This window comes from Protopterus annectens, chromosome 12.part0 (genome assembly GCF_019279795.1).
Source record: "Protopterus annectens isolate FY-2018-M chromosome 12.part0, PAN1.0, whole genome shotgun sequence".
NCBI classification, from domain to species: domain Eukaryota; kingdom Metazoa; phylum Chordata; order Ceratodontiformes; family Protopteridae; genus Protopterus; species Protopterus annectens.
In genome coordinates, this window is record NC_056746.1 from 278,391,799 (window position 1) to 278,414,870 (window position 23,072).

A 23,072-nucleotide genomic window follows, 5' to 3' on the forward strand; every position below is an offset into this window, starting at 1 on the left:
CCAAATTTGCTGCATGCAACTGCTAGTAAAGGGTTAAATGAAAATGTTCATCTGAAACCTGCCCCGAGGTCACATGATCTAAGATGCTAATTCTGAGTTGATTAAATAGAGCTGTTGTGTTGCAGCATTTAGATCTGATGAAGCATCCTTTGGTGATGCAAAAGCACTCATTTCTCTTGTTTTACTATTGATTTTTATATGTTTTACGTTTTTTTTCAACATTTAACAATAAAATGTTTGAAGCCATCCACTTGAGCAGACTTATTTCTATTTTTTTTTTTGTTGTCAGAAACTGCTACTCTTCTCAACAATTACTTCATTGACACTGTCCAAAAACTCACACACACTAGTCACAATTCTAACTTACCTCTTTCCCTGCCAACCCTTCAATAAAAACCTCTTTACCTTGCAACCTGTTTCTGATGCTTACATCAAATCACTTCTGTTCAAACTCAAATCCTGCTCTCCCTCCTTGGATAACCTCCCACCCCAGTTCCTCAAACTAGCTGCTGAATCCATAGCCTTTCCCATATCCATAGTAATCAATAGGTCTATGAAAGAAGCTACAGTCCCTGACATTTGGAAATCCTTCTTCACCATCCCTCTGCATAAAGGAGGTAATTCTACTGACCCATCCAACTACAGACCTATAGCCACCCTTCCCCCGCTATCTAAAGCACTTGAAAAATGCATTCATACTCAACTAACTTTTTCCTTCAGGAAAACCTTCTCACTTCCACTCAGCATGGCTTTTGAACACACCACAGCACCACTACTACCCTCTTATCCTTTACCCACAAGATAGCAGAGGCCAGAGATAACAACCAACTTGTATTCTACCTTTTCTTCAACCTCTCCAAAGCCTTTGAGATTGTCTCCCACCCCATTCTTCTGTCTAAACTTGCTAACCTCAACCTCTCCCCTCCTTCACTTCAATGGTTCACTAGTTATCTATCCAACAGGCAACAATCTGTCTTATGGCTCTCTTCCAGCCCATTACATCTGGCAAACCCCAAGGCTCCATCTTGGGTCCCCTTCTATTTAACATCTTCACTAATGATCTTCACACATCTTGTAAACTATCCTCTCTTATACAATATGCTGAAGATTCAGCTTTCATCTTCATTTCCAATAACATCTCTGATCTCCACACACAGACTCAAGATGCCTTTCTATCCACTGAAAAATGGCTGTCTGATAAACAACATATCCTAAACCCAGAAAAAATGAAACTCCTGCTTATTCTTCCTTGTTCTCCCTCCCAACATAAATCAGCCTTTCTCATCACATCCTCCAATAACATCACCATTGAACCTGAACCCACACTAAGCTCCTAGGTAGCATCACAGATGATGAGCTCAAACTTAACTTACATGTCTTACAAGTGCTAGACTCTCCCTGACTTGGTTTCTACTCCTCCCCTCCCACCTCTATGCTGCCCCAGTCCTTACCAACTTACAGACCTCAACCTTGTCCAAACTTCAACAAACCTACCACAAGGTAGCTAGATTTGCCACCAGCTCACCTCATAACTCTCACCACTGCCTATCACTCAACTCTCTCCAATGGTTAGAATGCCCTCAACAACTCCTACTATCTCAGTTACAAATCTTACATAGTATAGTATACAAACCATCCACCTGCCCAGCCCTCTCCTCTCTTGTATCCTCTTATACCTCTACACGTACTCTCCACACCTCCAACCAATTACTCCTGGACATCTACCATCCCAAAAAAAACTGCTGGTAAATTACTGTATAAATCCACATAGCCCTAACTTGGAATAAATTCCCCTTCCACACCAGGTCTACTTCCTACCGCAAACACTTTAAAAAGGAACTTAAACTTTACCTTCTTAACACTAAGACTTGTCCCTGTCATGCCCCCACCTAATCCACTGCACTACTATATTTCTTCTCCCCCTCTCCACTGACTTCCATCTACATAACCTCCAAATTTTTATGTTCTTTTTTTCCCTCCCTAAATTCAAAACATTCTGTATGATGTAACCCGTATGTTCTACTGCTTCACCACATACACGTGATGGTACATGACTATAAAAAAAAAAGTTACTTGTAATCACATTACTGTACTTTACTTTTTCTGTGTTTATCTATTATTTCATTGTATCTCTGCAACTTATGTATAATATGTAAAATAATTCTCTATCTGTGCGTGAAACTTCCATTCTAATCTGTCTATAATTGAAACTCTGTATTGCTAGTAACATTTGTAATGTAAATTGTCTTTATTGGAGCCTTAATCCTTGGGTCTCCACTGAAAATGGGCTACTAGTCCAGTTTGGACTAACCTAGTTAACAAATGTCAAATAAAATAAATAAATAAATAAAAATAAATAAATAAATGTATTTGATAATTGAGATAGAGCACTGTTGTACATTTGCCTTTTCTAGACACTGCCTGGGTGTACTGTCTTTTTAAATGACTTGCTTAGAGCCAAACAGTAAGCAAATGGAAGATGACAGAATCAAACCCTAAACTACATGAAGCAGTTCATTAACATCAGATACTGCATGAATACGTAAAATGTCTTGTAGGGTCTGCTAAGCTACCTCAAAATGTATGAGGCCTAAACATAACATCTTATACATTTCAGCACAAAGGCAATTACTCTGAGTACATAAAAGCACTACAAGTAAGTACTTGAGGAGATCAGAATATGTGGAAACAAGAAAAATAAAAAACATTTTTTTTCCAGGAGACAGGCCTACCATTATGTATATACTCTCACTCCAAGGTGGCTGTAACTTGGAGAAAGAATAATCCTTATTAAACCATGTAAATAATCATCATGCTTTCTCTGCTACATGTCAGATTCAGAAAATGTTTAAGTAGCCAGAGTCAGTAGTTCAACAGGTAGTACATTAGTTTTTGGTGCTGGCAGATCAGAAGGCTGTGGGTTGTATTCCCACTCCAATTGCTTGGATTCCTTTTTATAATACTGACATTGCTGTGCAGCATGAGGAGGGGGCTGCACTCCTGATTGTGCTGTCCTTTGGATGAGATGGATTTTACCTCTCTTACAAAGGCTTTTGCATTCTGGCTAAAACTTTTGCTGTCCTCATAGTACCTTTTTAGGCATAGTCCATCTGATGGGCATTCCAACCTAGGAAATTAGTAAAAACAAAATGAAAACTCCAGCAAAGCTAGAACTTCTACTGAGTGACCTTCCAAACCTCTTGTAAGAGGCAGATGGGATACATGCAAATGAGCCTTATGAACATCAGGTGTTTCAGCTCATTGGTAATTCTGAATGCCCATGGCTTGTTTTGTCATTTTAATGGACAATTTCAGGTCAATAAAGCCAACCCCCACTAGCTGTGGAGATGCATATTTCAGTCTTGTTATGACCTCATCAGCACAGTGGAAGCAGAGTGTTTGACTAACCATTAGAAACACAGGGCTGTTATACCCAGCTGATGTCCATTATCATTATGGTCACTGCAAAAATATCCCAAACAACAAACTAAAACAATGAGTGAGAAGGTCACTGAAAAAACAATCAGTAGAAACAAAATGAAAACTCCAGCAAAGCTAGCACTTCTACTGAGTGACCTCCCAAACGTCTTGTAAGAGGCACATGGAATACATGCAAATGAGCCTTATGAACATCAGGTGTTTCAGCTCATTGGCAATTCTGAATGCCCATGACTTGTTTTGTCATTTTAATGGACAATTTCGGGTCAATAAAGCCAAACCCCACTAGCTGTGGATATGCATATTTCGGCCTTGTTATTACTTCGTTAGCACAGCACAAGCAGAGTGTTTGACTAAGCATTAGAAACACAGGGCTGTTATATCCAGCTGATGTCCATTATCATTAGGGTCACTGCAAAAATATCCTAAACAACAAACTAAAACAATGAGTGAGAAGGTCAATGAAAAACCAGTCAGTAAAAACAAAATTAACTAGCTGTGGATATGCATATTTCGGCCTTGTTATGAACCTAGGAAATTATAAATTGGAACACATTAGTGTGGCTTTACTCAGTGCCAGGAATCTTAACAAAAATGCCCAAACATGAACACATTCCTGTACGTATAGTTACAGAAACATGGTTTTCAGAGCAGTGAAATACTCCCCTTGAGTCCTGTGTATGTTGCTTATCACATCTTCAGACACTTGTAACTGTGGTAGAGTATCAGTATTTGTCAGGGGTATCATTACCTCACAATAGATTCCTTGGGTCACCACATATGAACTCCTAGAAGTCTAAATCACCCTAAACAAGACTAATTACCACATCACCACTTCATAGCTAACTATAGAACAGTCTCTTAAGTCCCCATCTGAGGACAATCACTACTTAACGCATCAGCTGAAATTCCCATTAAACCCAAGTCCTTCGACTATCCATCATTAAACAAGCTGACTTGCACTGCCACTGGTTAGTATGCCCAGTGCTTCCTTGACACTTTATAAATCCTAACTCTTTTTCACACATAGTTAACCATCCTACTATGGGCCCAGTATCTCAGATCTAGTCCTCACAAATATGGCCTCTTCTTACACAGCTCCATATGAATCAACATTTCTTCTTAAATCAGACCATCATTTAGTGACATTTTCCTTTAAACTGGTGGTACTTTGCCTGTAACCATCTCTGTGTTTAGGGACTGCTCAAAAGCAAACCTTCCTCTGTTAATTAATAAGTTAAATTCTGCTGTAATCCTCTGAAGGATCCTTTTGCTAAAGCTGCTACCTATTTCTCTGACTTCTACTCCCACTTAAATATAAGAAGTTTAAAAACAAACACCTGTAGTGGAATCCCTATATAAATAAATTATATTACAAGAGAAAGAAACTGCTTAATGCTTATAAGAGGTCTCATTCTACCTACCTTAAGAGCACACTGAAGCAAACTAACAAAGAGCTTAAGGAAACCATTAGGAGCTCAAAGATGAGTATACACTTAAACTAGCCAGCACAGTGGTGCAGCGGTAGCGTTGTTACATCACAGCAAGAGATTCTCCGGTTCAGTTTTCGGCTGGGGTACCTTCTGTGTGGAATCTGCATGTCCTCCTTGCATTCATGTGGGTTTCCTCTGGGTGCTCTGGTTTCCTCCCACATTACAAAGGCATGCTTCTGGAGCATTTCTCCCCAGACATCAACTGAAAGTTGGCTTTGTTCCAAGTCGGACTTTCCCGGTAAACAAATGTTAAATAAATAAATAGCCACTAAAACCAAAAAAAAAAATAACTGCAAATCTTTCTTTAGCTATGTCAGGAAATTAAGAACTAACACCCAAGAGTGTTCAGAGCTAGTCCACAATAATACTACACTCTCTGACCCAAAAGAAATAGCTAATGTCCTAGCTAACAAATTAGTGAAAATTTTACTCCATCCCTAGTTATAGCTATCCCACAGTTCCATAATCCCAGCCACCCCTTTAAATACTATGTAACAAGTTGTATTAGCCCTTTCAAAAACTAAGAATGCTTCATCCATGAGCCCTGACAACATGCCAGATTGCCTGGTTATCAGTGCCAAATATGGCCTTTCTGATCCCTTACTTAAACCCTTTATAGGTTCATAGGTTCATAGGTGTGTACTAGGCTAATGGCCCTGGGGGCTTTACAAGCTTGGCCCATAGAAATGCCCTGCATCGTGCCTCCCAGTGTTAGTTCCCAGTGCCTCTATCAAATAAAGCCACTGGAGTGATCCCCAGGGTGAACTTTCTATTTCCCATCCACTCATCAATATTTCTCTGGAAGAGGGCCAGTAAGGTGCTCTGCCTGACATGTTTAATCTTAAGTCTCTTCACTGGTTACATTCCTGAAGCCTGGAAAATAGTTATTGTAATGCCATTACACAAGGGTATCCCAACCATGGACCCTGGTAACTATAGATCCATTAGTCTAACTAGCTTTATGTGTAAAGCTGTAGAGCACATTATGTCAGACATCATTAATATGGACACTGAAAATCTCTCAGCCCTGGATCCTAATAAACTTGGCATTATCAAAGGAAGGTCGTACCTCTTTAACCTCATTAATTTCTTTGAAAAAGTAACTGAAGCAGCCTATAGTGGTTATGCAATGCATACATCTTATCTAGATCTGGCCAAGGGCTTTGACACTATTCCACATGTAAGCATTATCGACAGACTTGTAAATCTGAATATAAATCCTTATATTGTGTGGTGGATAGCTAACTGGTTGTCTGGCAGAACCCATATGATTGAGTATCAGGTGCCAATTCTGAAAGCAGTTACCAGTGGTTTACCACAGGGCTCAGTTTTGGGGCCTCTTCTATTTTGCATATATTTCTCAGAACTTCAGACCAGCACTTCTGAACTATGGTTAACTTAGTTTGAAAAAGACTGTAAATTGTCTGTTGTTATTCTATCTTCATCTGACTCACAAGTGCTCCAACATGGCATAGGCCATCTTAACAGTTGGTGCAAGGACAATGTTCTCAAATTAAATGTAAACGAATGTAGTGTAGTTCATTTTGGTAAACAAAACAGTTTCACTCACTATATAGAAGATCCACCCCTCCAGCCAGACACTGTTGTGAGGGATCTGGGTACTCTTGTTGATAATTCCTTATTATTTGATCGTCATTTATCCACAGTAGTTCAGAAAGCCTTTTATCTGGCCCATCTAATTTCCAAAGGCACCTCCAATAGATCCAAAGAAGTCATCATTTCCCTTTACTGATATCTTATCAGACACATTATTGAATATAATGCACCTTTTGGCATGTGTTTATCGAAACATATCACATAACTTGAGAGACCTCAGTAATTTCATAGCTGAAAAGATCAGTGGCCTCAAAAGATGTAGTTGTCATGGGAGACTGGCAGCCCTTTCTCTGTACTCAGTCTCTTAAAGACTCCTCCATGGATATCTATGTCTAGCCTTTATTGCCATGAAAGAGCCAACCCTATCTGATCTCCTATTCTTTCTCAAAATTAATGGTACATCATGTACTCTGTTAAAGGAACTAAATCTTCATCGGAAGATAAATAAGTCTTGTCTGTGTGACAGATTCATATCCCAGCATATCTGTCACATCTGGAACAAATGTTCAGTACATGTTAAGAAGAGTAGCACCCTTGCCACCTTCAAGGTTAACCTAGATAGTTTGATAGGCAGCCTCAACTTCTCTCCTGGTCTGTGTATTCTTGCCCTCTTTCAGGCTACAGGGACATTTTGAATAGGGCTTTTTGCTAGTCTTGAAATGATCTGCAGACAAATTGCTTAGTACTTATCTAAGAACATTTGATCCTAAGAGGCATTGTCTGCTCACTTCTACCAAAGGATGGGAAAGGGGAATGTCTCAGTGGCTCATGTCTCATGTCACTGCTTGACAGAGACCATAGATGTTTCGGTAGACGTCCAGTTTTGGGAAGCAGGGTTGCTTGAGAGGCTACATCACCCTTCTGAATACTTGATGTCCTAACACTGTGTCCACTGTACACCCAGCCCTTGAGCATTTACAGAGGCATGTGTGGTGAGTACAGGGCATAAAGGAAAACTCTCCTGAAGGCTGCGTGTATGATAAGTATATAGAAATCAGCTGTTGCCATAGACTAGCCAGGTTATCACCATTTGACACTTCATTTTCCCCTCCTTCCCCTCTTTCTCTCTCTCTCTCTCTCTATATATATATATATATATATATTTTTTTTTTCATACATGTGTACATACACACATAGACACATATCTATGCCTGTGTAAACATATGTATAGAAAATCCTCTGAAAATGTATTTCTGTATTTTACCCATAATGCTGTTTATACTGAAGACTGGTCTGTACAGAGATCCTTATCGTGTGTTCTCCATAGACGATTCATCTTTAGATTTAAAGTTGCAGTACACATGGTGTGAATTAAAATTTACATGCAGTATAGCACTCCCCTCAAATCACTCACAATGTACTGCCTTTTTAATATTACCTTATTATGTACATTTTTCCTCAGTGAGCAGTTGCTCTGGTCTAAGACTAAAATACCTGATGGGAATGCCAGGGAGTCTGAAGTCAGTGGTCCAGAGTATGTATTTATAGTTTGGAATTGTAGATCCTTTCCTTTTCACAAATGCAGTGATCAGCTTTCTACACTCACTACTGAATTTTTAGCAGGTGTCTCACATTTTCATTTTCGAGGAGTTAGTGGTGAGAGACATTGTAGAGTAGGTGTCCCCTACTGTTACTGAAGAACTTAGTCATGCAGAAGTTTAGCGTTTGTGATACTTATCCATGGAGCTCAGATTATTCACCTGAGAGATGAGCAGTGGAAGTGTTTTATTGGTGCATGAAAAGGCAGCTACTTTGATGTGCTACGTATCGGTAAGAATACTGGGTATAAACCTGCATGCTGGCACAGTGTTTGAATTTAATTGTAATTAATTTTAAATCATGAATATCATTAATTTCTTGTTTTTATTTGCTCTTTAGGTACAAAATGCTGATTCATATAAGGACTCATACCAATGAGAAGCCTCACCGCTGCCCCACCTGCAACAAGAGCTTCTCTAGACTAGAAAATCTGAAAATCCACAACCGCTCACACACAGGTATATCAGTTTTAAATCTAAATTCCTTCAGACATATTACACCTGGCACCTTTCTAAAAGTACATTAAAATATTCCTATCTGCAGTACAAGATCGTTTACACTGCCAGAAAAAAAGTGTAAAATAAGAGATGATGTTAGAAGCAAGTGTGTGTGTGTGTGCGTGTGTGTGTGTGTGTGTGTGTGTGTGTGTGTGTGTGTGTGTGTCTTGTCTATGGAAAGGTGTTTATTACTCTATTTATAGAGTTGGGGTTAAATGTAGAAGTACAATTTGCATATATGTTTAAGGTGGTACGGGGAAGCTTACATACACACACACACACACACACACACACACACACACACACACACACATGACTAGCCTTTTCACTGAAGTGAAAATATGTAACCCAGTCCATTTGTGACACTTCTGTCTTGTCACACTCACTAAAAGATTTTAACCTTCACACGTTTTTGTTTTTTATCAGTGAGGAATATTTGAAAAGAAATGGTAATTTTTGGTGACTTTAGTGTGCTAGAAATGGCACATTTTCACCACAGATACTGTTCTTTACGGTCTTGCAGGAATCACACTAACATGAAATTCCAAATAAGAGGGCCGGTAGCTGCATTGCACCCCAGCAAAGCTGCTGTTTGTGGAAAGCACTTAAAATAAGTATTCCTTTTTCTGAATGACAGCAGTGTTAAAATTCAGTTCAAAGTCATGACAGTTTGCCTCCGTCATGTTTTATCTCATATTTGTAAAATGTGATTTATAATCTGGGGGTTGTTTGGTACAACAGTATGTACTGGGAATGCCCTATTGTATCAACAGCTGCTAATACTGTTTAGAAAATACCTTTCAACTATCTCTGATTTTGAAAATGCTCTTGATTGTGTTCATATTTTGCTCTTTCCCTTATAATTTTTTTCTGGTAAATTACTGAGGATTTTTGTTAGAAAATAATGCCAGATATTAGAGCTTCATGCTTCTTATTCAGAAAATGCATTTTGAAGTAAAACCTTTTTATCTATTATGTGAATTAGAGTAATATTTAAAAACTGTCCCTCACTGTGTACCTGACTCCTCCTCCCAATTATTTTGTCTTTGCTCTTCATTCTGAAGAAAAGAGTTTGAGTGGGTATGCTTTACATGTATTTGGCATATCATTTAACTAAGGTGGCCACTTTTTTACATTAGGATTTATTACAGCTTTAGACATAAATAATTGTGTGACTGTACATACAACCTCACCTCAGTTTCTATAACATCATACATTCAAAAGACAAAGATACACTGTATATTGAATTCGGATACACCAGCTGTAGATCATATGTAAGAAAAAAACATGTTCCAAAACCACAATCTGAATAATACAGAATGAGTCGCATTATTTGCTAGTATAAATTTGCAATAAAATGCTTCTTCAGGCTAAACAGTTTCAAAGCTAATGATACCATTTTATAATCTAAATAAGAGCACATGATTTAATTAAACAATTAAGAACCCACCCTAAAATTAAAGAAATACTCATATTACTTTGTTTTGCATTTCTTTTAAAACTGATTATTTTTTATGAATCTATGGCGAATACCTATGTGCTTTCTGAGAGTTTAAATCAATATTTCAACAGTATAACCTTTTATAAAAGATTTTTGGATGATTTATTTTTGGTTTGGGATGGTCCGGTTCACTTGTTGGATGACTTTATAACTTTTATTCACACCACAACTAACTTTTTGAGTTTTAAAAGGAAAGTGCATTATTCAAAGTTTTTACATATAGTCCTGATTAAAAATACTAAAGGACAAATTAAAACATATTTGTATAGGAAAGACATTAAGGACATGTATTTAGCTCTTGATAGTATGCATTCTCCATTTATATTTGACAACATTGTTAGGAATCAAATGATACATCTAGCAAGACTTAATACAGAAGATACTAATATGTTACATCAAATAGAGTAAATGAGCCAAGTATTTAATCATAGAGGCTATTAACCTAATAAGTTGAATAAAATAAAAAATCAGGCAATAAATGAGGTAATAATGAAATAGTAAACCTGCATTTTCTGAAAGTAATAATGCAATTTTACTTATAATAGAAACACTTCTAGTATTGTAAATATCATAAAGAAACACTGAACCATTCTGGTACAGGTGGAGGAATTATATCCTGTTATATAGGACCAAATTGTACATATATAAAATCTAACACCTTAAAGAACAAACTATGTTATAAAGAATTAACCAACACAAGTTTACCACTAATAAAAAATAAGCTCAAAATAACAAATAAAAACAACGAAAGTAGATAGAAAGGAACTTAATGGTTTTATTACATTAATTTTAATTTATTTATTTTTATTTATTTTGTTGCATTTGTTGACCGGGAAAGTCCACTGGGCCTAGGAAGAGCCCATTTTCAGTGGAGGCCCGGGGAGAAAAGCTCCACAGTATAACATACATACGCTCCACAGTAATACATACATAAGTAATAGAACAATGTTGATACATACAAAAGTAAAAAAAGAAGTTGAAACATAGGACAATGTCATTCCATTAGTAACATACAAAAATCCTTAACTATATGCAAGAGTAACACTGTGTTAATGTGTAGGATCAAGCATTATGGGCAGTAGTGTGACATAGGAGGAAAAGTAGAGGCAGAAGTGACAACAATGTATTACAATGTATTACAGACAGCTATAGATGTGAAAGTTAAGTTCTAAGGTGAGCAGAGTTGACTTTTGGTAGAACGCTGGTGATAGGTCAGAGTTAGTCAAGGTAACAGAAATGAGTCAGAAAGGTACAGAGGACAAGAGGGGAGTGAGAAGGAAATCAAGTGCTGGGGTTATTTGGTGAGGTACAGAAGCATAGCCAGTGAGAGGAAAAATGTAATTTGAGGGATTTTTTGAAGGAAGCAGGATTACTGATTGTCCTGAGTGAAAGAGGAAGATTATTCCATAACTTAGAGACAGAATGAGAGTACAGCATTTGGCCAGCTGAGAGTTTAGGTTTCTCAATATATAATAACATTTTGTTTTCAGACCTGAGATGGCAATTGGGGAAGTACATGGTCAGTATGGATGTGAGGGAAGGGCAGCTTTCAGGCTGAAAGATTGTCTTGTGGGCTGTACTTAATTGTAGCTAAGTAAGGTGGTGGGGGAATTCTAGCCACTTTAGTTGATGCAGAGATAAGAAATGGTGGGTAGAATATGTTGCGCTTGTAGCAAATTTAGCAACTTTGTTGTAACAAGAGTCCAGCTTATTTTTTAAGGAGGATTGTAGGTTGGTGAAGATGGGGGCTCCGTACAGAAGGGTTAAAAGTAGAAAGGATGAGGCTAAGGCCTTTTTTGCAGAGAGACTGAGGAAATTGTTGTGCCTATATAAGGCTTTTGATGGGTTTTTTGATGTTGTTGTGGATGTGAAGATCAAAAGTTAGTTTGTCATCAATGATGACACCTAGCAATTTAGTACTAGGGACAACTTCAATGATAGTGTTAATATGTGAACTAACAGTAAATAGAGTCTTGTCAACAGGGCTAGATTTTGTGGGGGTAAATAATAATAGTTTTGGCTTCTTGGGGTTAAGAGCAATGTGATTCTGGGACATCCAGTGCTCAGTAGAGGTAAATGCTTCTTGGGTAAGATGTTGTAATTCAGTGACAGATTTTGAGAAGCAGATGATGATTGAATCATTTGCATATTGGATGACAGTACTGTATGTTAGAGTATTATGAAAGTTATTGACAAGTATACTGAAAAGGAGTGGACCCAGAATTGAGCCTTGAGGAACACCTGCGTTAGTAGTAATGAAAGGGGAGGAGGAGTGCTGCCATCTGGTAGACTGCTGCCTACTGCTGAGATAGTTGGTAAACCACTGTAGGGTGGAGGGAGATAGGCTAAGGCTAGAGAGCTTAGTAAGCAGTAGAGAGTGGGAAATGGGAAATTAATTCAAGAAATATCAACTAAGCGCTTTCATCCTCACTTATACGAGCATCATCAGAGTCTAAACCATATCAATAACATCATCTATTTATATCGGTAAAACACGTACATAACTTCCTACACACACATACTATTAATTAAAAATACAATCATACAGTCATTTAAAACCTTATAAAAACAACAGCATTCTAAGAACCACAGAGAAACAATTCTAAAAAATAAATAAAAGTTAATAGAAAATGCACAAATTAAGCCAAGTCATATATATTTGGCCTTTTGTTTCATGATACATGAAACAGAAATATTGTCATTAATACCAGGCTCACATTTAGCACTGAGCCTTAACTGCCACTCTGTTTCCTTCGCTTCAGTTGTGAAAAACAATAAAACCGTAGTGCTTTTGTCCCAGAAATCAGGGGACATCATCAGAGTAATGATTCAAACAAAGTTGCCATGTTTAAATGCAAAACACAGGAAAAATACAAGGTAACCAACTGTCATGTCAACTTAAGGGCACAGTGACAATAAAAACAAGTTACATGTTCAAACTTTAAAAGTCATTGAAACTTAAAAGCCTTGGAATAAACTTCTGCCCGCATATTACATAGTTGTCTAAAATGAACTCACAAAACAATTGTCGTCATTTTCCTGGGACATGTTCCCCATCACAAAGAAAAAAGAATAAAAGTGGGGGACGGGGCTCATACCACATAGAGCAAAACACAAAGATGTCACTAACTGAAGGCTTTGAGTTTAAGGAACCAAGCAAGTGAAATACATTTAAACCGTAGGGTCCAATGGCATTTGTTATAATATGCCACTTGGACTCCTTACATTCTAACTTAAATTTCCATGCCCCCCCCCCCCCCCAGGGTCTGCATCAAGAACATCTGTCACAAAAAACTGAAACTGTGGGCATTGTGCATTTGAATATGCTTCCACAAACAGTTCCTGCTATCTTGTTTTTTAATGCCCCCTAAGTGTTCATAAATTCTATCTTTTAAAGGTCTTTCCATTTTGCCAATGTAGAAACAGGGACACTGGGAACAAAGTGCAATGTAAACCACTTTTTCAATTTTACAGTTACAGTCACAATCACCATTTGGGAAGTTGGTACACTTATTACTTAGAAATATCAGTGTAAATGCTGTAGGTTACAGAAAAGTTAAATATATTTGTCAGGGGATTAAGAAATGTGATTTACACACGTTTAGAGAAATTCCATTTATGCTGTCTGATCTGCAGAGCCCATGTTGAGAACTTTGGCCAAATGTTCTTCCATACTGGAGTAGGAATCCTTCATACATAGAGGGTAGAACAATAAAAGTCCTTTTAAGTTAAGATGATGGCACTGTAGGACTGTACTAGCCAATGTAAAAAAACTTATAGCCATAGAGATGATAAGGGGTTAAGAGTTAAAAGTATATGATAGACATTGACCTTTGCTACATCATTTGAAATACTTGATCAGTAAAATAAACTTCTTTGTTTTGTCACTAAAGAAGTTGAGGTACTTCCACTCCTGCTTCATCATGGATACACGTATGTAAAGGAGTGAAAATAAACAAAGGTACTCCCACTCCTGCGTCATCATGGATACACGTATGTAAAGGAGGGAAAATAAACAAAGGTACTCCCACTCCTGCTTCATCATGGATACACGTATGTAAAGGAGTGAAAATAAACAAAGGTACCCCCACTCCTGCTTCATCATGGATACACGTATGTAAAGGAGTGAAAATAAACAAAGGTACTCCCACTCCTGCTTCACCATGGATGCACGTATGTAAAGGAGTGAAAATAAACAAAGGTACTCCCACTCCTGCTTCATCATGGATACACGTATATAAAGGAGTGAAAATAAACAAAGGTACTCCCACTCCTGCTTCATCATGGATACACGTATGTAAAGGAGTGAAAATAAACTGAGGTACTCCCACTCCTGCGTCATCATGGATACACGTATGTAAAGGAGTGAAAATAAACAAAGGTACTCCCACTCCTGCTTCATCATGGATAAAGGTATGTAAAGGAGTGAAAATAAACTAAGGTACTCCCACTCCTGCTTCATCATGGATACACGTATGTAAAGGAGTGAAAATAAACAAAGGTACTCCCACTCCTGCTTCATCATGGATACACGTATGTAAAGGAGTGAAAATAAACAAAGGTACTCCCACTCCTGCTTCATCATGGATACACGTATGTAAAGGAGTGAAAATAAACAAAGGTACTCCCACTCCTGCTTCATCATGGATACACGTATGTAAAGGAGTGAAAATAAACAAAGGTACTCCCACTCCTGCTTCATCATGGATACATGTATATAAAGGAGTGAAAATAAACAAAGGTACTCCCACTCCTGCTTCATCATGGATACACGTATGTAAAGGAGTGAAAATAAACAAAGGTACTCCCACTCCTGCTTCATCATGGATACACGTATGTAAAGGAGTGAAAATAAACTAAGGTACTCCCACTCCTGCTTCATCATGGATACACGTATGTAAAGGAGTGAAAATAAACTAAGGTACTCCCACTCCTGCTTCATCATGGATACACGTATGTAAAGGAGTGAAAATAAACAAAGGTACTCCCACTCCTGCTTCATCATGGATACACGTATGTAAAGGAGTGAAAATAAACAAAGGTACTCCCACTCCTGCTTCATCATGGATGCACGTATGTAAAGGAGTGAAAATAAACTAAGGTACACCCACTCCTGCTTTATCATGGATGCACGTATGTAAAATCTGCCTAAGCAGCAGAGACCTCCAAAGCAGACACCCAAGCAACTGCTACCCCAAAACAAAACATGTGCAACACATAGCTCACAAAGCCAGTGTGCCGAACAGTCACAGCCCTTAAGGCTAAACAACACACCTGATACACTTGTAATAGGTGACTCTATCATCAGGCACACTGACTTCCCACTCACCAGGCTGAACAAGGAGAAGGTCACGGTGAGCTGCCTGTCGGGCACTAGGATCTGCCACATAACACAAGCACTCAGGTCACTCCAAGGCAAGTACAAATATGACTCAGTCATTGTCCATGCTGGTGTGAATGACCTGAGACGTACTTCCCTGGACTACATGAAAAGAGACATAGAGGAGCTCTCTGAGCATGTAGCCCAGGCCGATATGACCCTGACCTTGAGTAGCATCTTACCCTCACCAAGAATGATGCAACAATATGAAGACAAGATGATCAATTTCAACAATTGGCTTAAGTATTGGTGTCATTCAAAGGGGATCCAATGCCTGTCAGCCTGGGATGACATGCTCGACAAGCCACGATGCTTCGCTAGGGACGGCTTGCACCTGTCACCCCTGGACTTTCGGATATTGGCAAAGGCTCTTGCCACCCCCATAGTGCCTTTTTTAGGCAAGGCTCAAAAGACAAACCCACCTCCATAGGTATCACAAGGGATAAGAAACTAAGAGTAATGCTACTTAACGCCAGAAGTCTAAACCTCAAGATGCACGCACTCGAAACTCTCCTTAGCATGGAGAACATCAATATCTGTGCAGTAACAGAAACCTGGTTCAAGCCTCACGAGAGCACCCCAGCACTACCAGGTTATACCTCATACCATGCTTTTCGGCCCCAAAATGTGGACCGAACCACAAAAGGAGGGGGAGTATCAATATTCATCAGATACCCACACCTCCAGGTTGGTGGCACAGCACAAAGCACCAGAGACTATCCATGTGCAACTAACAGTAGGTAAAACTGCCTTCCAGTTTATAGCCTGCTACAGACCACCCTCCCAAACCCAGGAACCCCACCCGGCCTTCCTGAGAATAGTGGAAAATATGAAGGTCTCTCCAAACACCATTATATTGGGTGACTTCAACTACCCAGACATAGACTGGGAGCATTACTCTAGCTCCAACACCCTAGCCCAAAGGTTAATAGAATTTATAAACTCAAATGCTATGGAACAACTTGTTACCACTCCCACAAGAAGGGAAAACATACTGGACCTGATCATCACCAACATGGGGGCTCTATGCTCCAGACCAGAAGTGTATCCCTCACTGGTAAGATCAGACCACAAACTAATCTCACTGGATATTCACATCCCGACCCCACACCCTGCCCAGAAAACCACAGTGAAAAACTTCTCTAAAGCAAATTTCACACTCCTCAAAACCGAGGTGGAATCCTTCAAAGCCCCCGGGCCTGTGGAAAATACGGCCCAGACCGCAGAATCCTTTATAAACGCATTCTATGAACACCTTCAGGAATGCATGGATCATGCAATCCCAAATAAAACCAAGACCCAATCCTCCAAAGGCAGGCGTCCTGTCTGGTGGACCCCAGCCATAAGCAAACTATACAATAGAAGGAGGAAGCTACTACATGACAGAGCAAAATCCCAAAAAGGGAAGGCATCTCTGATCAGTATTAGCAAAAAACTACGGGCACTCATAAAATCGTCTAAGGCCAGCTTCGAGAAAAATTGCACAGGACACTAAGGATAATCACAAGGCTTTCTTTAGTTATGTTAGGAACCTGGGTGGGAATTCCCAGATATGCTCAGAATTAGTCCAAAATGACAAAAAATACACTGAACCCACAGACATTGCCAACATCCTAGCTGACAGGTTCAGCGCAAACTTCTCCCCCCATCCCCACCAAAAGGGCAAATATCTATCCCAGCAGAGTGCTGCCCCCTGACATCTCAGATGCTCAGGTAAGAGCCGCCCTCTCCAAAGCAAAAAACACAGCATCAATGGGACCAGACAGTGTCCCGGGCTGCGTCCTACATGAACTCCAAGAAGAGCTAAACCCAAACATAAAACTACTGCTCAATCTCAACCTTACTACAGGATATGTACCCAAAGAGTGGTGTACAGCAACAGTGGTCCCTCTCTACAAAGGTGGTGCCTCAATGGATCCTGGAAACTATTGCCCCATAAGCCTGACTAGCTTGGACTGCAAAGCTATGGAAAGGATCATCATGGACCTCATAAATATTGGGGACCTACAGACACTGGATCCTACCCAGTTCGGCTTTGTTAAGGGCAGATCCTGCCTCTTAAACCTGGTCGATTTCTTTGAAACAGTCACCAAGGCCATTGACGAGGGGAAGTTGGTCCACACAGCCTACCTGGACCTCGCAAAAGCCTTCGATACAATACCCCACCCGGGCATTATAGATAAGCTGAAACACACCAAACAGCCAATACTTAATCCAGCAGAAGTTTTCTTTATTCTCTCCAAAGATCTGGTACCTCGGCCATTCGCCTTCAAAGGATCACAATTAAATGTTACTTAGTAACAGTATTTATATAAACATTAATTGGATCAATTATTCAATTTATTACATCATTAAATACAAAAAAGGAGGGAAAAGAAGCATCTGAAATATATTTAAAGTGACCTTCCTGTTTTTAGATTCTTATGAATATTTAAATATTTGTATCAACAATATAAAAATATTAAACATTTTATATTATTTTATTTTATCATCAAAAAATATTTTATCATCAAAAAATATTCATGACACATTAATTAATCAAATTATCATATGCCTAATTCTAAATTCAATCCTAGAGGTTTTAAAGTATTATATTTTAGAATCATTCTGGTTTCTAGCTCCAATAATCTATCACAAATGTTATCACCTTTACAACAAAAAGGTTTGCCCAAAATACTGAATTTTAAACTATCAGCTTTTCCTTCATGAGCTTCTAAAAAATGTTTGGCAACTGGACTAGATAAATTGTGGTTTCGGATGTCTTTTAGATGCTCTAAAATTCTCACCCTAACCATTCTTTTAGTTTGTCCAATATACCATGTATTATTACAAGAGCAAGTAAGTGTATATACAACACCAATAGATTTGCAAGTGAAATAGTGCTTAGGGTAATGGTAGACATTATTAATACATCTGACATCAATTATTCTATCACATAAACTACAAGATCCACATCTAAAAGATCCCATGCTAGTGACTTCAGGAATTCTTTTTATCAAGAGATTATTATTCAATATTTCCTTTAAATTTTTACCTTTCTTATAAGAAAATATTATATGATCAGGAAAAAGCTCACCTATCTGATCATCCTCACTGACCAAAAACCAAAATCTCTTAATGATAGAAATAAATTTTTCAGAAAAGGCAGTATATCTAGTTACAAAAAATACATCTTCGACATCTTTGTCTTTTTTATAGGAATCTAAAACATTCCTTGCTGTCTTCCTAAATGTTTTCTGTTTATTAATGTTATTCATACTAGCTAATAGCTGCCCTTTATCATAACCTCTGTCACATAATCTAACAAATACCTCATTTAATTCATAATCTAACTCAGATTCTATACTAGTATGCTGATATATCCTTTCGAATTCTCCATGGGGTAAAGCTCTTAACAAGTGTGGAGGATGCATGCTACTAGCATGTAAAAACATGTTTACTGACGTACTTTTCCTATAAGGTCTAAATCCTATAATATTATTTCTATCAAATAGTGTCAAATCCAAAAAGTTAATTTGATTCCTGTTGATCTCATATGAAAATGACAAACCATGTTCATTTTCATTCAGATTTTCAAAAAATTCACAAAACTCTATGACATCCCCTTTACATATGAAAATTAAGCCGTCAATGAAACGTTTGTACAAAACCACTCTATTTTTAAAGAATTCTGAAGTATAGATGAATTTCTTTTCAAAGAAATCCATGTATATAATGGCATAAGTGGGAGCATAAGCTGCTCCCATAGCCGTTCCCTTGGTTTGTAAAAAATACTCCTCATTAAATGCAAAATAGTTGTGAGTTAAACAAAATTCTAACAGGGAGATCAGAAAGCTGGTCCTCGGACCTTCACCTAACATATTATGAATGGCTTCAAGCCCCCATCTTATATTGATGTTTGTGTATAATGACTTAACATCGATGGTTACCCAATAAAACTCGCTGTCCCAAGAAATTTTATTAACTTCATTAATCAGATCCTGAGTGTTACTGATATGAGCATTTACTTTTTTGAGGTGAGTTTTCAACTGAAAATCCAGGAAAACATTAACATTCTCCAAAAAAGAACCTATCCCTGATATTATTGGCCTACCAGGGGGCTCTATCAAATCTTTATGAATCTTGGGAAGAGCGTATAATATGGGTATGCGAGGGTCCTTAATATACATCTTCTTAATGTCAGCATGCAAAAAGAAACCTAGTCGCTCTCCCCTTTCCAAAAGAGTTAACAATTCTTCATTATACAATTTAGTAGGATCCCCATCAAGTTTTGAATATTCTTCACTGTTAGAAAGCAATCTATTAACCATAGTACAATAATCAGATCTATTAAGAATAACCCAATTACCCCCTTTGTCTGCACATTTGAATATATAATCATTTTTCATTTTTTTCAAATTTTTTAAAGCTTGCCATTCATCTTTACTTAAATTGAATTGTTTTTTTTCCTTGCAAAATTCTTTAAACTTTAACTCCATCTCTTTAAGAACAACTTTTTGAAAAGTTGAAATAGCTGATACAGAAATAGTGGGTGTAAATTTACTTCCAATATTTCTAAATTTGGGCAACATTAACTTTCCATAACCTGTTAAATAACTAACATCAGAGCTACTATCATTGTTGAAGCACATTAAGCAATCATGACTATCTTCCAAAAAATAATCAGATTCATCATGTTCATAATCATATACTGATAAATTCATTAAACTTTCATCAAAATCAATTTCACTTTCATCAATTTCTCCATTTTGAACAATAGTGTTAACATTCATATTCTTGAACTTTTTAAAATACACCCTTAGCAATAACTTACGAATAAATGCTTTTACTTCAAAATATATGTCAGCAAAAGAAGGAAAAATAGTGGGAACGAATTTACTTCCCTTACTTAAAACATTCAGCATGTCATGATTTAAATTAATATTCGATAAGTTAACACACTCTAAAGAAACATTACTACAAGTCCCATTAGATTCAGATGTTGTCAAACCTTCATTTATAGCGGTTTCGCCCCTTTCTGCCATTTCTTCCATTTTTCTCCTTGTTGTAACTGCCATTTTGAAAGCCCGTATTTTCCGCCGTATTTAGATTAAGAGTCTCATTGGAAACTTCAGCAGACTCTCCATCTTTGCCCCGATTAGGAGCAACGTTTCTTGCAAAAGAAACATTTTTATTAGCAGTTTCTTTCTCCATGGACGAAAAGGAAGACGCTGATGTTGAGTTGTTTCTTCGTTTGGAGCTGCGAGTCCAGCTCCTCCCTCTAGAGCGGTTACGTACTGGTTCACGTTGCCAATTAAAAATAACACCAGTTTCATAGTCCTTTAAGTCCCGGACTAGTTTGTTACGTTTTCTCTGCACAACGTCAGCTTCTAACTTATTCATTTTGTCAGTGATGTTAGTCATTTGAGCCCTATAATTTGCTTCAGCAACAAGTTCATTTTGTAACAGCAAAATCTCATTTTTTAACTTGTCATGAGATTTTTGGTTGCGCTTTATCAATATACGTAACCAAGCTAATGTGCATGAATGAGAAGTCTGCTTCCATTCTTCTAAAAGATCATGTTCATCTTCCAAAAATGGTGCAGCAGGCAATTTATCAATACGCAACCCTCGAGGGGTAATGTCAAGGCTCACATATTTCTCTAAAAGCCTAGTGTCAAAATACAGCGCAGCCTCCTTGGCCATTAACTTGTTTAACTGAATGAAGCGACTATCTGTACTCACATTCCCCTCCAGATTCCATGGGTCATTTGTAGTAAATCTTTTATCACGTTCTGCTACCATATTCTGAAACAACAAGGCACTGGATGCAGGATTCCGTTCGGAACTTCCACTATTAGACATGGATAAATATGTAATATAGTCTTTTTAACAGGAATATTTCATCAAAATTGGCAAGATGCAAATAACTGGAGAAGTATGGCTTGGATCCAAAACTCAATAGTGACATATTTTTATTAATATTTTTATATTGTTGATACAAATATTTAAATATTCATAAGAATCTAAAAACAGGAAGGTCACTTTAAATATATTTCAGATGCTTCTTTTCCCTCCTTTTTTGTATTTAATGATGTAATAAATTGAATAATTGATCCAATTAATGTTTATATAAATACTGTTACTAAGTAACATTTAATTGTGATCCTTTGAAGGCGAATGGCCGAGGTACCAGATCTTTGGAGAGAATAAAAAAAACTTCTGCTGGATTAAGTATTGGCTGTTTGGTGTGTTTCAGATTTACTCCTTTGTTTCGCTATGTTTGTTTGTCATTATAGATAAGCTCACCAGCTTAAATATAAACCCCTATGTCACTAGATGGGTTGCAAATTGGCTCAAGGACAGAACCCACATGGTTAGAATTGCTGGAGCCATGTCAGACTCCAAACCAGTTACAAGTGGTGTCCCACAAGGCTCATTCCTGGGACCTCTCTTGTTCAGTATATATTTCTCAGAGGTACAGGCCAACACGGAAGGACTGTGGCTGACCAAGTTCGCAGATGACTGCAAACTATGCGCCATAATCGACTCTCCAGCCAACACAAGCATCCTACAAAAGGGCCTCATAGAAACAGACAATTGGTGCCAGAGCCATGGCCTCAAGCTAAATGCCAAAAAGTGTATAGTCATCCCCTTTGGCAAAAACAAAGTGCCCACAAATTACCACATAGGTGGTAATCCATTAAGTACGGTAGAAGTAATTAGGGACCTGGGGACCCAAGTTGATAGCAATCTCTCATTTGAAAACCATGTGGCCAAAGTGGTTAGAAAAACATTTTATATAGCCCACCTAATCATGAAGGGATTCACATCTAGATCAGAGGAGGTCATCGTGCCTCTTTACTCATCCCTCATCAGGCCCATAATTGAGTACAATGCCCCTTTTGGGATCTACCTTACCAGACACCTGTAGCAACTGGAGAGACCCCAAAAGTACCTCACCAAGAGGATCAAAGGGCTCGAACAGATGCCATATGCTGCCCGGTTAAAGAAACTCCAGCTCTACTCAGTGGCATACCGCCAGCTCAGAGGCGATCTTTGCCTGATGTATAAAGCCATGTCCAACCCAGAATTAATGAAAATGCTGCACCTCAGAAAATCCAAATCCCATCGAGCTACGTGCTCGAGAGACTTGAACCTCAGCACTGAAATAAATAGGACATGCTGGAGGGACAGATTCATAACCCAGAGGCTCCCTTCACTCTGGAATAAAATCCCAGTCCAGGTTAGGCAGAGTCCCTCATTGACTCTCTTCAAGAGGAATCTTGATGAGTGGATGGGAGATCATAGGTTTACCCCGGATATCACTTCTGTGTCACTGTTAGACAGAGGCACAGTATACTAACCTCAAAAAAGGGCATAGCAAAATTAATTTAAAATGGGTGGCGAAAGTCAAACACACTCTGGCTAGGCTTATAAATGCCCTAGGGCAGATAGCCTAGTATGAGCCTATGAACCTAAAGGCGTGAAAATAAACAAGTTCTTTTCACTCTGCCTGCGTCAGAATATTAGACTCAACTAGCTTAAACAAAATCTTCAACTATTGAGTCAAGTCTTTTCCTGAACAAATATTTCCAGCAAAACCATCCCAAGAAACCCAACAAAAC

The 23,072-nt window shown here is 38.2% G+C and overlaps 1 protein-coding gene across 2 annotated transcripts in view; it reads left to right on the top strand.

Annotated features, from left to right (window-relative positions):
• Window positions 1-23,072, top strand: part of GLIS2 (GLIS family zinc finger 2) — a 681,681-nt gene that overhangs the window by 639,545 nt on the left and 19,064 nt on the right. For both annotated transcript variants that reach the window (XM_044089337.1, XM_044089338.1), the window contains one exon: window positions 8,427-8,545. In XM_044089337.1, the coding sequence (XP_043945272.1) occupies window positions 8,427-8,545 (119 nt within the window). The remainder of the gene's footprint in view (window positions 1-8,426; window positions 8,546-23,072) is intronic.